The sequence below is a fragment of the Rousettus aegyptiacus genome, unplaced genomic scaffold (genome assembly GCF_014176215.1).
Source record: "Rousettus aegyptiacus isolate mRouAeg1 unplaced genomic scaffold, mRouAeg1.p scaffold_m13_p_11, whole genome shotgun sequence".
NCBI lineage: Eukaryota > Metazoa > Chordata > Mammalia > Chiroptera > Pteropodidae > Rousettus > Rousettus aegyptiacus.
Window position 1 is genome coordinate 11,950,557 of NW_023416286.1, and position 13,451 is coordinate 11,964,007.

The 13,451-nt window shown below is 36.4% G+C and overlaps 1 protein-coding gene across 3 annotated transcripts in view; it reads right to left on the reverse strand.

Annotated features, from left to right (window-relative positions):
* Window positions 1-822: 822 nt before the first annotated feature.
* The window catches only part of ALG5 (ALG5 dolichyl-phosphate beta-glucosyltransferase), a 38,946-nt gene continuing 26,317 nt past the window's right edge, over window positions 823-13,451 (reverse strand). For all 3 annotated transcript variants that reach the window (XM_016132787.2, XM_016132785.2, XM_016132786.2), the window contains exons 9-10: window positions 3,425-3,510; window positions 823-1,028 (exon numbers count right to left, since the gene is read on the reverse strand). In XM_016132787.2, coding sequence (XP_015988273.2) covers window positions 913-1,028; window positions 3,425-3,510 — 202 coding nt within the window. In that variant the 3' untranslated portion in view covers window positions 823-912. The remainder of the gene's footprint in view (window positions 1,029-3,424; window positions 3,511-13,451) is intronic.

The window sequence follows — 13,451 nt, forward strand, 5'->3', positions numbered from 1 at the left end:
GTCGGATATCAACCTAAAAGCAACAAATGAATAGGACAGAGACTCATGGACATAGACAATGGACTAGTGGTTACCAGAGGGGAGGGCTGAGCAGGGAGGGGCGAGGAGGGAGGAAGAATAATCAATAAAATGTTAAAAAATAAAAAAAAATTTAAAATGTTTTTAAAAAGTCAGTTATTTTATACTATGCTTAGAATAGTGACTGGCAGAGTAAGCACTCAATAAATGTTAGGCATTATTATTATTTTCTTTAAAACATCAGAAGACTGTAATTCTGATTTGTGGATTTTTTTTGTAATTGCTGTTTATCAGTCTTCATAGTATCTCAAAACACAGGCTTCTGATATTAAATACATTTATTAATATTAAAATTTACTTTATTTTTAATACAGCTTCCAATTTCTAATAACATGAACTCCAGAGGGAAGGAGGTAGGAACTGTACACATATGTAAATTTAAGAAGGAGATAAATGAGACTATATGAGGGAGTGGATACCTTTATGACTAAGCCTAAATCCTTTAATATATAAATTTGTACATATTTAAACATATGTTGACTTTATTTTTAAATCCTTGAACACTGTGGTTTATATTTAAGGTCATAAGAATTATGCAAGGCACTTTAAGATTACTTCTGTCTTGTTTAAAAATTATATTTCTTAGAATAAGTTAGTGATAATTAGTCTAAATAAACAAAATTGGTAGCACAAAAAATCTGACTTTTGTTAAAATCGCCTGAATTTTTTTTGTCCAAAAGAGGTCTAAATATTTTTATTTATGGCAGTTTATTCTTTAAAATTATTAAAAGACAGACAATGGCATAGGTTTATTCCAGCTTTATTTAAAATTTTAATTCAAATGAAATAATGTTACACTGATATATAAGAATACAATCAAAGATAGCAAATAACCTAATTCATTTTCCTGGTTTGTTCAAGCCTCCAGGCACCAGTCATATATCGGAGTCGTATAAAAAGTAGGTCCTTGCCCATTTGAAGCCAGCTCCAAAATGGAACTAATTTAGAACCTGAAATTCAAAAATCATTAAAAATAAATGAACTTAAACTCGGGAGAAAATATATCAGTTTAAAATTGTATTTTAGAATTCAGTCTACATGAACTTTGACATTTAATTCCATCTACACACTTAAAAATGATTTGGGGAAACCAATTTTCATGTTTTACACATTACTTTTCAGTCTCATATGTACTACAGAGAATCAAGTACATGTCTACATATAATACAAGTGTAGATTATTCATGAGATAAGAACTCTAAGACAAAAACCTAATTTTTATACTAATTCTACCAAAGACTCAATCAGCTAAAATAAATACCACCCTAGCTTGGCTGTCTTCTGGTCCTGTGGTGACCGAGTGGCAGCACTCCAAGCCCAGCCTACTAAAAAACTCCGACTCCTTGAACACGTTTTTTAATATCTTATATTCTGTGATTTTGCCCCTTGGAATTATCTTTTTAGTAAGTCAGGAAAAGCCTCCTTGCCATCCCCACAATTTTACAGGTCAGGTAACGGGGGTGCCAGGTGGTAAAGTGACATGGCCAAGACCGCGATGCTAATCACTGACAATTTCCCTATTTAAGGCCAACTGCTCTGACTTCTTTCTCATTTTACTTTTTCCTCGGCTTTACTGTGGTATACCTGACAAACCTGAAATATATTTAAAGTGTACAATATAATGATTTGATATACACTGTGAAATGATTACCTTATCATGTTAATTAACACATCTACCTTATGTAAGTCATTATAAAAGAATTAAACATCTTTGATGTTGAAGTGAGTGGTTTCACTAAAAACAACAAAAAAGAAACATCCTGAAGTGAAATGAAACCTGGGAGGATCGAAATTGAAAAGTTCAGATGGTCTTATTATAGGGAGGAGGGGCTGACTGCGCATGGCTGAGGGTTCTGGGAAGGACCAATACACAGAATATTCTTTCGAGTCCTGGTTAATAAAAAATAATACATACAAACCCACTGAAGACGCAACATAAAGATAAATAAGATTATCTTTACATATGAATTCAGTCTTCACGGTGAAAAATACAGCCTATGATCAGACTTAAGACAATTTCATCCAGACCTCTTTCTTTGTCCAAGGCTAAACAGGAATATCAATCTAATTAAATGTCTGAGTCAAATGTCACAGTGGATCCTTACAATTGTTACTTGTCCTATACCGCACATAAATGGACATCTGTCAGAAGCAAGGTTAAAAATTTCATTACCATCACAGAACTCTGTCAACATTAACCTTATCCTGTATTATTAATCAGGAGAAAATATTATCTTCATTCTGGAAGCAAATGAGGAATTTGAGATACCTATAATTCGTACTAGGCACAACTATCTCTGTAATACAAATGAGCAAATTGTATAAATACAAATACATTTTAATTGTTCCCCACTTCAACTTCCCATGGAGTCTGTCTACCCACTAGATCGGTGGAGACAGGTGGACAGAGCTGATGATGACAGTCTGAGTAGTCCTCTTTCTTGCTTCCCAATCCCCTTCAACTGAGGCTGCTACTATGGAGATTGTTTCTGTAAACTCAGTCACTAAGACTCTAAGAGGCTGGAATTTGTTCTAGACTATATAGCTTATAGGATTTCCATGCTGGTTCTTAACCTTTTTCTGTCTCTAAACATTTGCGGTTACAGAGCAATTCACGGCTTACTGCAACAATAACTCCAGGGGGAGGCCATGCTCACATTGGGCAGAGGTGACTGTACTGTGACTTTAGGAGCCTTCTAAGGTAAGCAAAGGAGAAGGCAAGAATATATTTTAAATTCCACACAGCCAGAATTATCTAGCTTTTCTGAACAAAAATTTTTAAGAATTAGGATAGATTTCACATTATTATAGATCTTAAGAGATCTTTTCATTTTTGGATACATGTACAGATACAAATTATAAATTAGCTCTGAATGGTCTATAGACATGTGGAGTCAAAACAACTATAATTCCTTATTTAGCTTGGCATAATGGTCTGTAGGTACCCAATTGATATTCACCAACTACTGAAATAATACTAAAAACATGGCAAAAACAATAAAGTTTAACTCAAAAGACTATCAACCTAACTTCTAGCCTCAGACCACCATGTTGTTGTCCACTGTAGCAAGTTTTACTGAATTTCTTGGGCAGGGTGGTAGGCCTACTGAAGACCCCAAGGCTGAAAAATATAGAAGGCAGTAAGGCAGCTGGTGGGTGGAAGGGATTAGTAGGCAGTATGCTCTGTGGAATTGCCTCTCAGAATCAAGACAGCTGAGGAGGCACTGATGGGGGAAAGGTGGAAAGCTGACCATTAACACCAGCTGACTTTATTGGATGACTGTACTATCTCACGTCTCCTTCTATCCCCCAGTTAAGATCAACTGTAACACAAACAATATACTCACCTTCAATTTCAGTCCAATTGACAGCAATTTCTGCTATTGGAATTTTAAAGAATTGTGCTATGTAAAGCAGTTCTACATCAAATGCCCTGAAATAGAAAACATATTGGTATTTATTTTTAAAAAGATAAATAATGTAATTAAATCTCTACCTTGGCATGTTTTAAAGAAACTTAAATAGCAGATATAAAGTTTACATTATAAAACTGAAGATCAGATTCACATATCAAATAGAAGCTAAATAGTTCAAGAGCTTCAAGGCTAATAAAATAATTTGGTGTGTCACTGCACGATATCTAAATGAGAAATATGGTGTCTCTATCACAACTCAGAAACTCCCAGAGGTAAAAATGGCCTCTTGGGCTCTAAGAGAAAATTTAATTTTGGAAATTTTCATGACTGATGGTTTTTAATCCCGGCTTTAACTAGCTTGAGGTACAGAACTGAAAGCATTTTCAACTGATTTAGAGAGCTGATAAAACAGAACTCAGAGAAGCTCTTGGACAGAATGTTCTCAGTCACTTTAGAGTTGTTTGATCACATTCTTCTACCACCAAAAGATCAAGGTTTCTTTTCTAAATACAGGGTATTTAGGGCCTGCCTTTTCCTCTTCATTTCCCCGTGCCAAACTGGACAATCCAGTATTGGTAGCTATTGGAAATGAAAAGCCAGTTTGGACTAGTCTAAAGCGCCCCTTGAAAATAACTACATAAGTATATTGGATTTAGATATATTGTCTCGTTTTTACATATACTGTTAAAAATCCTCTCTAGTCTTAATTCCCAGTTCATCCTTCCTTCAACCCATGAGACAGGTTCTTTCTCAAAGCTCCTCTACAGTCTGACTCTTGGTTTAGGTCAAATCTGTTCTCTTTAAAATTTTGAATCCTGACTCAGAAGTTTTTCTGAATTCTGCTTACAAAAAACTCTCAACCAGCTGCTTCCTTTCACCTGCACTAAGCTCAAAAGGAGAAGCACCCCACCTGTGCTAGATTCTCCGTGCTCTTTTAACTGTCTTTTAAGCACTCAAGTCCTTTACTGTTTGGTTTCATTTCTGAGTTCATTAAGGCCCCACTTTCTAGATTGCATGAAACACACTTCAAACTTTCACTGCTTGATTTTAAAATATTAGCACAGACAAGAAAATGTCTAAACCCACTTCTATTTGATTTCCCTGGTTCCAGACAACTTGAATTTTGGAGTTTTGTCTTCTTGGCCAAAATACCACCAGCATGCATTATGCAACTCGTTTAAATCCCAAGTATTTGGATAATTCAATATGAAAACAATTTTTTAAAACACTTAATACTTTTTCTTATCCTAATAAAATATTTACTTAAGATAAAAGCATCGACAAAAGTGTTGTGTTTTTAAAAGGACTATGTAAAACTTCTGTTAACTAGAATTGTGACACTCATGAGAGAAAGAAATAATTTGAATAATAAGTCTGGTGCTTGACCCTTAACTCTCTCCTTTAACACAAAAACAAAAAATTACCTAGTGGGCTCAGTTCTAATAATATTCAATAATCTGAACAAGATTTAGTATTTTTCTAAGGAAATCAGTAGTAGTCATTTATTAAAGACACAATACAACATAAGGATGAATGAAATGGAGTGGAGGAAATAACACTGATTAATTGATATTACTTTATATTAAAAAAAAAAAAAACTGAAAGGACAATTCATTTTCCAAACTATTATTTTTATTATACTCTTCTTTCCTTAAACATTTTAGAAGATGTGTTTATTTTTAAAAATTGCAGTTCACATCACCATATTATAAGAGAGAAATCTGTTACAAAAGCAAACATTATAATTAAAATTCCAAGCACTTCTGAATAGAACCTTATGCTATTACAGAGAAGCAGTATAAGGGTTAGTCTCAAACTAAGGTACTTTCACATGTTTTGGCAAATGTGGGAGGGCTGAGCCACCACGTTTTCTTTTGCTATTCAGTTCCTGGTGTAGTTAATTACCTCACGGACAGACACATTCCTGGAAAACAGAGTATGCTGAGACCCTGCTACACAAAGCAGCCACATACTTATCCTACAGTTTCCTCCTGAAATCCCACTAAAATTAAAAGAGCAATGATGGAATAAAAATACAAGAAGATGACAATAACAAAAAACTTTTTTTGAAAGTTAAGAAAGGAACTGGACAAGCAGTAACTCTGAAAAGCAGAAAGTGGCGATGGGAAGAAGCCTAGAGGCAGGTAATGGCTACCAGAAAGCCTCATGAAAGCTAAGGCATCAGAGGACACAAAGGACATCTACAAGTAGGGTGCAGGTGGGGCCGCAAACGGGAGGGCTCACAGAAAATCTGCATTAGGTTTTCCTTTCCTCCAAATGGGTCACATCTCCTAAGCAGGAGATCAAAGGATCCTACTTTAGTGAAAAAGACTAGCCTAAAAGACAATGACAGCTGGGAGTTTCCCACACAAAATGGCCCTGCTATTTAATCTGTAGTGAAATCTACTAGTTAATCAGAGGCTTTGATCATGCATACAGTTTCTGATGAGCTTTTTAGTACCATACTAAAGACATCTGAGGATAAGACTTCAGCAATAAAAAGGAACATAAAAAAACTGGAGTGACAGAAACAATATAGGAAAAGTAGAAAATGTCAGTTTTAAACGGGGCATCAAGAGAAGTAGCGGAAGATACTAGTCAAGAAACAAGAATAGATTTTAAAAACTGAATACTGGAAATCAAAAAATTTGTAGAAAATTAAAAATGTGAGAGCAGAAATAAAAATTCAAATGGTAAAATTGAGGAAATCTCCTCAATAGAAGAAAAATAGAAAAAAAAGTGAAAAGATAAAATCACAGGCTCAGTAAAGATGTTCCACATCTGTTTCCTAAGAGAACAGAGAAAAGAGGGAGAGATTGTCAAAGAAATGATTAAAGGACATTTCTCAGGAGTAAAGGAGAGAGTTAGATAGCCTATTGAGTACTCAACAAAACAAGTAAAAGAGAGCCACGTTAAATTCCTGACTCATGATATTTCAAAACACCATGGAGAAAAAGGTTCCAAAGGTGGGGATGGAAACAACATACCGCACACAAGAAATCAAAATTCAGGTTATCCACGGGAATTGAACTTCGCAGAACCCCTGAGTGCTGAAGACAAAGAGAGCAATGCTTTTAAAATCCCCCCAAAAAGTGATTCCAACCTATAATTTTTTCTCCAGCTAACTATTAGACGAATGTGAGAGGAGAATAAAGATACTTTTTCACATGTAACATCTCGGTTTCTTATATTTTTACAAAGTTTAATAGAGGACATGTCCTACTCTAACAGAGGTATAAACCAAGGAAAAGGAGATGGGGGCCGTGTTCGCACAGGAGGCCAAAAAAACCAAAAAGGTGACAGTCGGCAGGATGTCTCCAAGAATTCATACTCCTGACAGTGTGAGCATGAGTATGTGATGAAAGAGCCATAGTATAATGATGTAAGCAAAAAACTCCAGATAGTTATCTTTAGGAAAACAAAAAGTACTATAACAAGAAAGGTAATATCCACATTGCACCCTGTGGCTCAATGTGACTATCTTTATACAGCTTTAATAATTAATACTGATCTAAACAAAAATTATTTAAAAATAGTATTGAAATAAGTGTGGCAAGTGTACAGAAGTTTAAGAGAACTAAGTACATATCCATTGATTTGCTATTTTGGAAAGTAATATCTAAAACTGAAAAACAGAGAAATAGCTATTTAGACTCATTATTCTGAATATGAAAACAAATTCCATAAAAAAACAATAAAGAGTTAAAAGTGGCTATAGTTAGGGAGTAGGAATTGAGGAAGGAGGTAGGGCAAGAGACAACTGTATTTTCTGTTATAAGCCTTATGGAACTGATTTTAAATTATAAATATGTATAACACTGATTAAAAATAGAAAGCATTCATCAGAAGAAAGTACATTTCAAAAAATTAATTTTTAAAATTACTATAAATTGGGTCAAATTATACCTTAACATTAAATAGGAAGACTTTAGATGAGGTACAGTTGTGAGGATGGAGATTATGTATTTATTTAACATTACATCTATCTATCTATCTATCTATCTATCTATCTATCTATATATGTATATATAACATTACCCATACTTATGTCTCTAATTCTGAATAAAAGAGATGCCTACAGTGTTTTAACTTCAGCTATAATCCTTGATGTTTTCTAATACCTAGAAACTATACTTAAATTTTCTGAAAGTTATGAGAAAATCTTCAATGAATCTTTAGAATAAATCCTGTAAGAAACAAGTCTAAGGTAACACTCACACGGAAATAAGTACATGCAAAACTTTGTTTCTATAACTTATGCTGCATGAGAAAAAAAATATTTTTTCTTTAGTTTTTCTTAATTTAAAGTGCAAGAACAGAGGTGTTTAAATGAAAACCACTGATGAAACATGACTACAGTGAAGGGTATACTGCTAATCAAGTTGATACATGCATATTTGGTGGTTCTTCTTTAAGGTACAAAATAAACATAATTGGACCCTAAAGAGAGATAAAGAGGCTAGAATTTTAAGTCAGATCAATATTAAGTCAATCAACTCCAAAATAAAAAATTTAAAAGGTATGCACTGCTTTCAGTCAAGATAGGTAAACGCTAAGCTCGCCTCCTCTTCTGACCATGTCAAAGTTACAACTAAACTAAAGAACAACCGTCATGGAAAATCACCCGAAGTCTAGATGAGCAGAACACACAGATGGGCTGGTCTTACACCCACATATGGTTGTTAAAAATCAGCAGGGATATGGCAGCTGCAGAGGTCCCCACTGAGGGTGGAGAGGTCCCAGTCTTACATCAGGCTCTCCAGCCCAGGGTTCTAGTGCTGGGAAAATAAGACCCCACAACTTCTGACTGTGAAAACAGTGGAGGTTGTGGCTGAGTGAAACAGAAAGCTGCAGGAGTCTCAGGTGTTCTTCTTATAGGGCCTGCACATGAACTCACTTGCTGACGGACTCATCTGCTCTAAGCTCCAGTGCTAGGGCAGCAGCTCAAAAGGTGCCAGGGACATATGGGAGGAAATGAATTATCTGGCTTTCGGGCGAGGGCTGGAGGGGTGGCTTTCTTCAAGAGAGAAGTAGGACAGAAGCCACTTTTCCTTTGCTGAGCCCTCTCACCCTTCCCCCATGCCACCCGCAAGTGCAGGTGGGCTCCAAGTCTGAGTATACATCAACCTGGCTAATACCATTCACCCTGCCCTAGTGATTCCCTGAGACCCCATGCCATCCAACTTTCAGGCCCACTCATGATGCTTCCAGTGGCTTACAAACGGCCTATCTTGGCTCATGCTATAGACTTTTCTAAAATCTCTCAAAGGTTCACAATCCACAAATAAGCAGCATTAAGCCTTGGTGTGCTCCATATACCTCTTTCGGAGCAGCTACCAGCCTGGTACTAGTGGCAGCTAGCTTCGCTTTGTAGTTTCGCCTCTCCCAGGCATCTCCAAGGCCAGCAAAAGTGGCATCCATCTTCAGATAGATCACTTTGCAGCTCATACCAAGTGGCCTCAGGCAGGCCATAGGCAGCGGCTAACCTCAGTTTGCACCAGAGGCCCTACTAAGAGGTCTTAGACCAACACATCCAATGGTCAACTTTAGACAGTATCAGAGCATCATTCAAGCACTTTTGCAAATGAAACATTCAAAGGGTAGACTCAGCAGGTACCAGTCCCACTAAAGTCCATCTTGCTCATAGGGTCAGCCCCTGCACAATAGCTCCTCCACTGTAGTCACAGCCAGTCCTCACAATCAACCTGAGGGTCAATCCTTTCTACTAATGTGCCAACAGCAACCAAGATTCAACTACAAAGGAGGGTACACACAAGGGGCACACCTGGAGCACCCAGCTCACATGACCAGGGAGACTGTGCCACTGGGCCCCACAGGACACCTACTACATAAGGCTACACTACTAAGACTGGGAGACATAGCAGCCTTCATAATACATAAAAACAAACACAAGTAGGCAGCCAAAATGGGGAGACAAACATGTCCTAAATGAAAGAACAGAACAAAGTGTCAGAAAAAGAATGAAACAAAATGGAGACAAGCAATCTACCAGATGCAGAGTCCTAAACACTGATCTCTGTGAGAACTTCAACAAAGAGAAAGGAAATATAAAAATGGAGATAGAAAACATAAAAAAGAACCAGTAAGAAAGGAAGAATACATTACAGGGAACCAAGAGTAGATTCTATAAAGGAGAGTATCAAATCTGTGATTTAGAAAAGAAGATAATAGAAAACACACACAAACAAAACAGCAAAAGTAAACAAACAAACAAACCAAAAAAATGAGGATAGTTTAAGGGGCCTCTGGGACATCAAGCATACCAACATTCGCATCATGTGGGTACCAGAAGAAGAGAGAAAGCAAGGCATTGAGAACGTATTTGATGATGTAATGATTGAAAACTTCCCTAACCTGGCTAAAGGAAATAAACATACAAGCCCAGGAAGCACAGAGTCCCAAACATGGGGGAAAAATTGAACTCAGCCCCACACAAAGAGGGGAAAAAAATGAACTCAGGCCCACAGCAAGAGGGGAAAAAAATGAACTCAGGACCACACCAAGACACATCAAAAGGAAAACGCCAAAGGTTAAAAACAAAAAGAGACTCTTTATAAGTAGCAAGAGAAAAGCAGTTACCTACAAGGGAGCTCCCATGAGACTGTCAGCTGATTTCTCCACAGAAAAAAGGAGTTCATTCACAACAAATCAGTATTACAAGAAATGTTAAAGGGACTTCTTTAAAAAGAGGAGAAAAAAAAGATCAGAAATATGAATAATAAAAACAGCAATAACTACATATCTAGCAACAATTACTTTAAATGTAAATAGATTAAATGCTCTCATCAAAAGATAGGGTGACTGAATGGATAAGAAAACAAAACCCTTACATATGCTGCCTTCAAGAAACTCACTTCTCATTATAAGACACACAGAGTGAGGGCGAGGGGATAGAAAAGATAGTTCGTGAAAATGGAAACAAATGAAAGCCTGGGGTGGCAATATTTACACTGGACAAAAGAGACTTTAAAACAAAGGCTATAACAAGAGACAAAGAAGTTATCTTTGTCTCTTGTTATGCAGAAGTGGGACCCAGTTATCCCACTTCTGCATATTTATACAAAGAAACCCAAAACACGACTTTGAAGGGACATGTGAATCCATACGTTCACTGTAGCATTTATAGTAGCCAAGATATGGAAGCAACCTAAGTGTCCATCAATAGGTGAATGAATAAAAAAGATGTAGTACATATGTACAAGGGAATATTACTCAGCCATAAAAAAGAATGAAATCTTGTCATCTGCTACAACGTGGATGGACCTAGAGGGTATTATGCTAAGTGAAATACATCAGACAGAGAAAGACAAATAGCTTATGATTTCACTTACATGTGTTAACCTAAGGAAACAAAATTAAAGGAACAAACAAAACAGAAACAAACTCATAGATACAGAGAATATTTTGATGGTTGCCAGATGGGAGGGGGGTTGGAAGTGAGTGAAAAGGTGGAAGGAATTAATCACAAATTGGTAGTTATAAAACAGTTATGGGGATGTAAAGTATAGCATATGAATATAGACAATAATACTGTAATAAATATGCATGGTATCAGATGAGTACTAGATTTATCAGAGTGATCACTTCAAAAGTTACATACACCTGAAACTAATATAAAATCATATGTCGGCTATAATCGAAAAAAAAAAAAAAGGGCATGTACCTGGACATAACATTTAAGGAAGAAAAAAAAAATGTTCTGTAAGTTAAAAAAGAAAACCATAATACCCTAGAACTGTGTTGTCCAATGCAGTAGCCATGACCTACATGTGGCTACTGGGCACTTGAAATGTTGCTAGTCTGAACTGAGATGTACTGTAATTTGAAGATACAGTATAAAGAATGTAAAATGTCTCAACTTTTTTTCATACTGAATGCATCGTGAAATGACACTATTTTTATATTATGTTAAATAAAATATAGAAATGAATTTCATCTGTTTTACTTTTTTAACACGGCTTACTAGAAAACTTAAAATTACATATATAGCTTACATTCACGTCATGTATTTATACAGGCTGATGCTGCCCTAGATAATCCTGACAAGAATCCTTGAAGATTTTTAAGTTATCAATTCTGACTCTAATATTTTTCACTTGTAAATCCTTCCTTTCAAACTAGTAAGAAACTAGTTTTTGACTCTAGTTCTGGACATAATAGCCAACTGAGAAATATTTAATGCAAAGTGGTTTCTTAAGTTAGATTCTCTGATTTTGGAGTTCATTAACTATCACTGAATTTTAGTCTTCAACATAAAAGAAACACAAATCTTAATTTGAACACCAAATATACATTAGTTAAGACATTTTAACCTACATAAAAAAAGACTAAAAAACACATTTAAATGATAATTTTAATTCTGGAACTACAGTTTCTCTAAAGTTATTGGAGGGTATATGATATCTATTTCTAGGGAAATAACAGATCCTTGCAAATCGATTCGCCAAAGTTGAGAGACTATAAAAAAGAACATTCCCACTATGAACAGAATTCACAGAGAACCCATGACTAACATTAAGTATTAATTCTTTCAGCAATATTTATTGAGTACCTATGATGTACCAGGTACTCTATTAGATAGTGGAATATTCCAGTAAGCAAAATCAGATTGGAGTCTAGCTTTTGTGGAGCTTACATTTTAATAAAAAGAAACATTACACAAATAAGAAAAAAACTACGTATGTGATAGGGCTACAAAGAAAAGCCTACAGTACTGCAACAGACTACAAGTAGGGGTATCTAATCTAGTTTGGAGAGTGAGGGCTAACCTGAAGGATAGGAAAAGCTAAGAAGGGAGTGGTAAGAAGGAAAGAATCTGCATGTGGAGACTCAGGTGGGCCACACTAGAGAATCAACACTGATATTGCACATTAGTGTACCTCTCAAGGCCATGGGAAGCCAATGAAGGATTGTTAAGTGGAAGAGGTGCATTTGATTCATCACTTTTAATTTTTGAAAAGACCCCTTGAGCTGCAGCACAGGAAATGATGATGTCCTGGATGTTGGTGGTAAGTTGAAGAGAAATGGAGGGACATTAAAATCCACAGGCCTTGCTCATGCACTGGATATGTGAAAGAGCTGTGGGGGATGCCAGGGCTGACCCCAAGGCTTCAAGCTTCTGAGCAACAGTGCTATTCACTAAACAGGTCAAGAGCTGAGGAGAGGTCGGGGATGCAGATATGCCGAGGGAACGTCATATTTCAGGACAGAGAGCTCAGAAGTACCGAATGCTGCTGAAAGATTAATTAAGATAATGCATGGTCATAATAAATATGACTACTGGATTTAATAACCAGATGTTTATATGGAGGGATGAAGGAAAACCCACATAAGGGGGGGGGGGCGGTGAAGAGTAAGTGTGAATGAGAAAACGGAGACAGTGCACCCACCAGTCTCTCAGAAAAAGATCAGCTAGAGCCAGAGGGGTGCTGCAGGGACAGGGCAATGGAGACTTTTCTTTTAATGGCAAGAGAAATTTAAACTTGTTTTAAAAACTGATGGGAAAGATATTGAAGTTGAAAGACTGTATAAGAAGAAAATAAGCAAACATGAGTAGGCAGTTAGAGGGTGGAAGGGGTATATGGCCATGTCACTCTGAACAAGCCTGATCCTGTCTTGGAAGCTAAGCAGGGTTGGGCCTCATTAATACTTGGATGGGAGACCACCTAGGAAGACCAGGTGCTGCAGGAGTAAAAAATAAAAAAAATAAGGTTTGTAAGATGATGAGGTCCTTGCAATCTGTGAGATCAACCAAGGGTTGCTGCAACTAAAAATTAATTAATTAATTTAAAAAGAAGGTGGAAGGGATGTAGAAGTCAAAGGATTGGTCTTGGGTGGGAAGGAGAACTCACTCCTGCAAAAAGAAGCACAGGAGAGAAAGTGGGCTCCCTCTTTTGCTTTGATATTTCTGAGCTTTTTCTTTTTTTCTCAAAGAAAA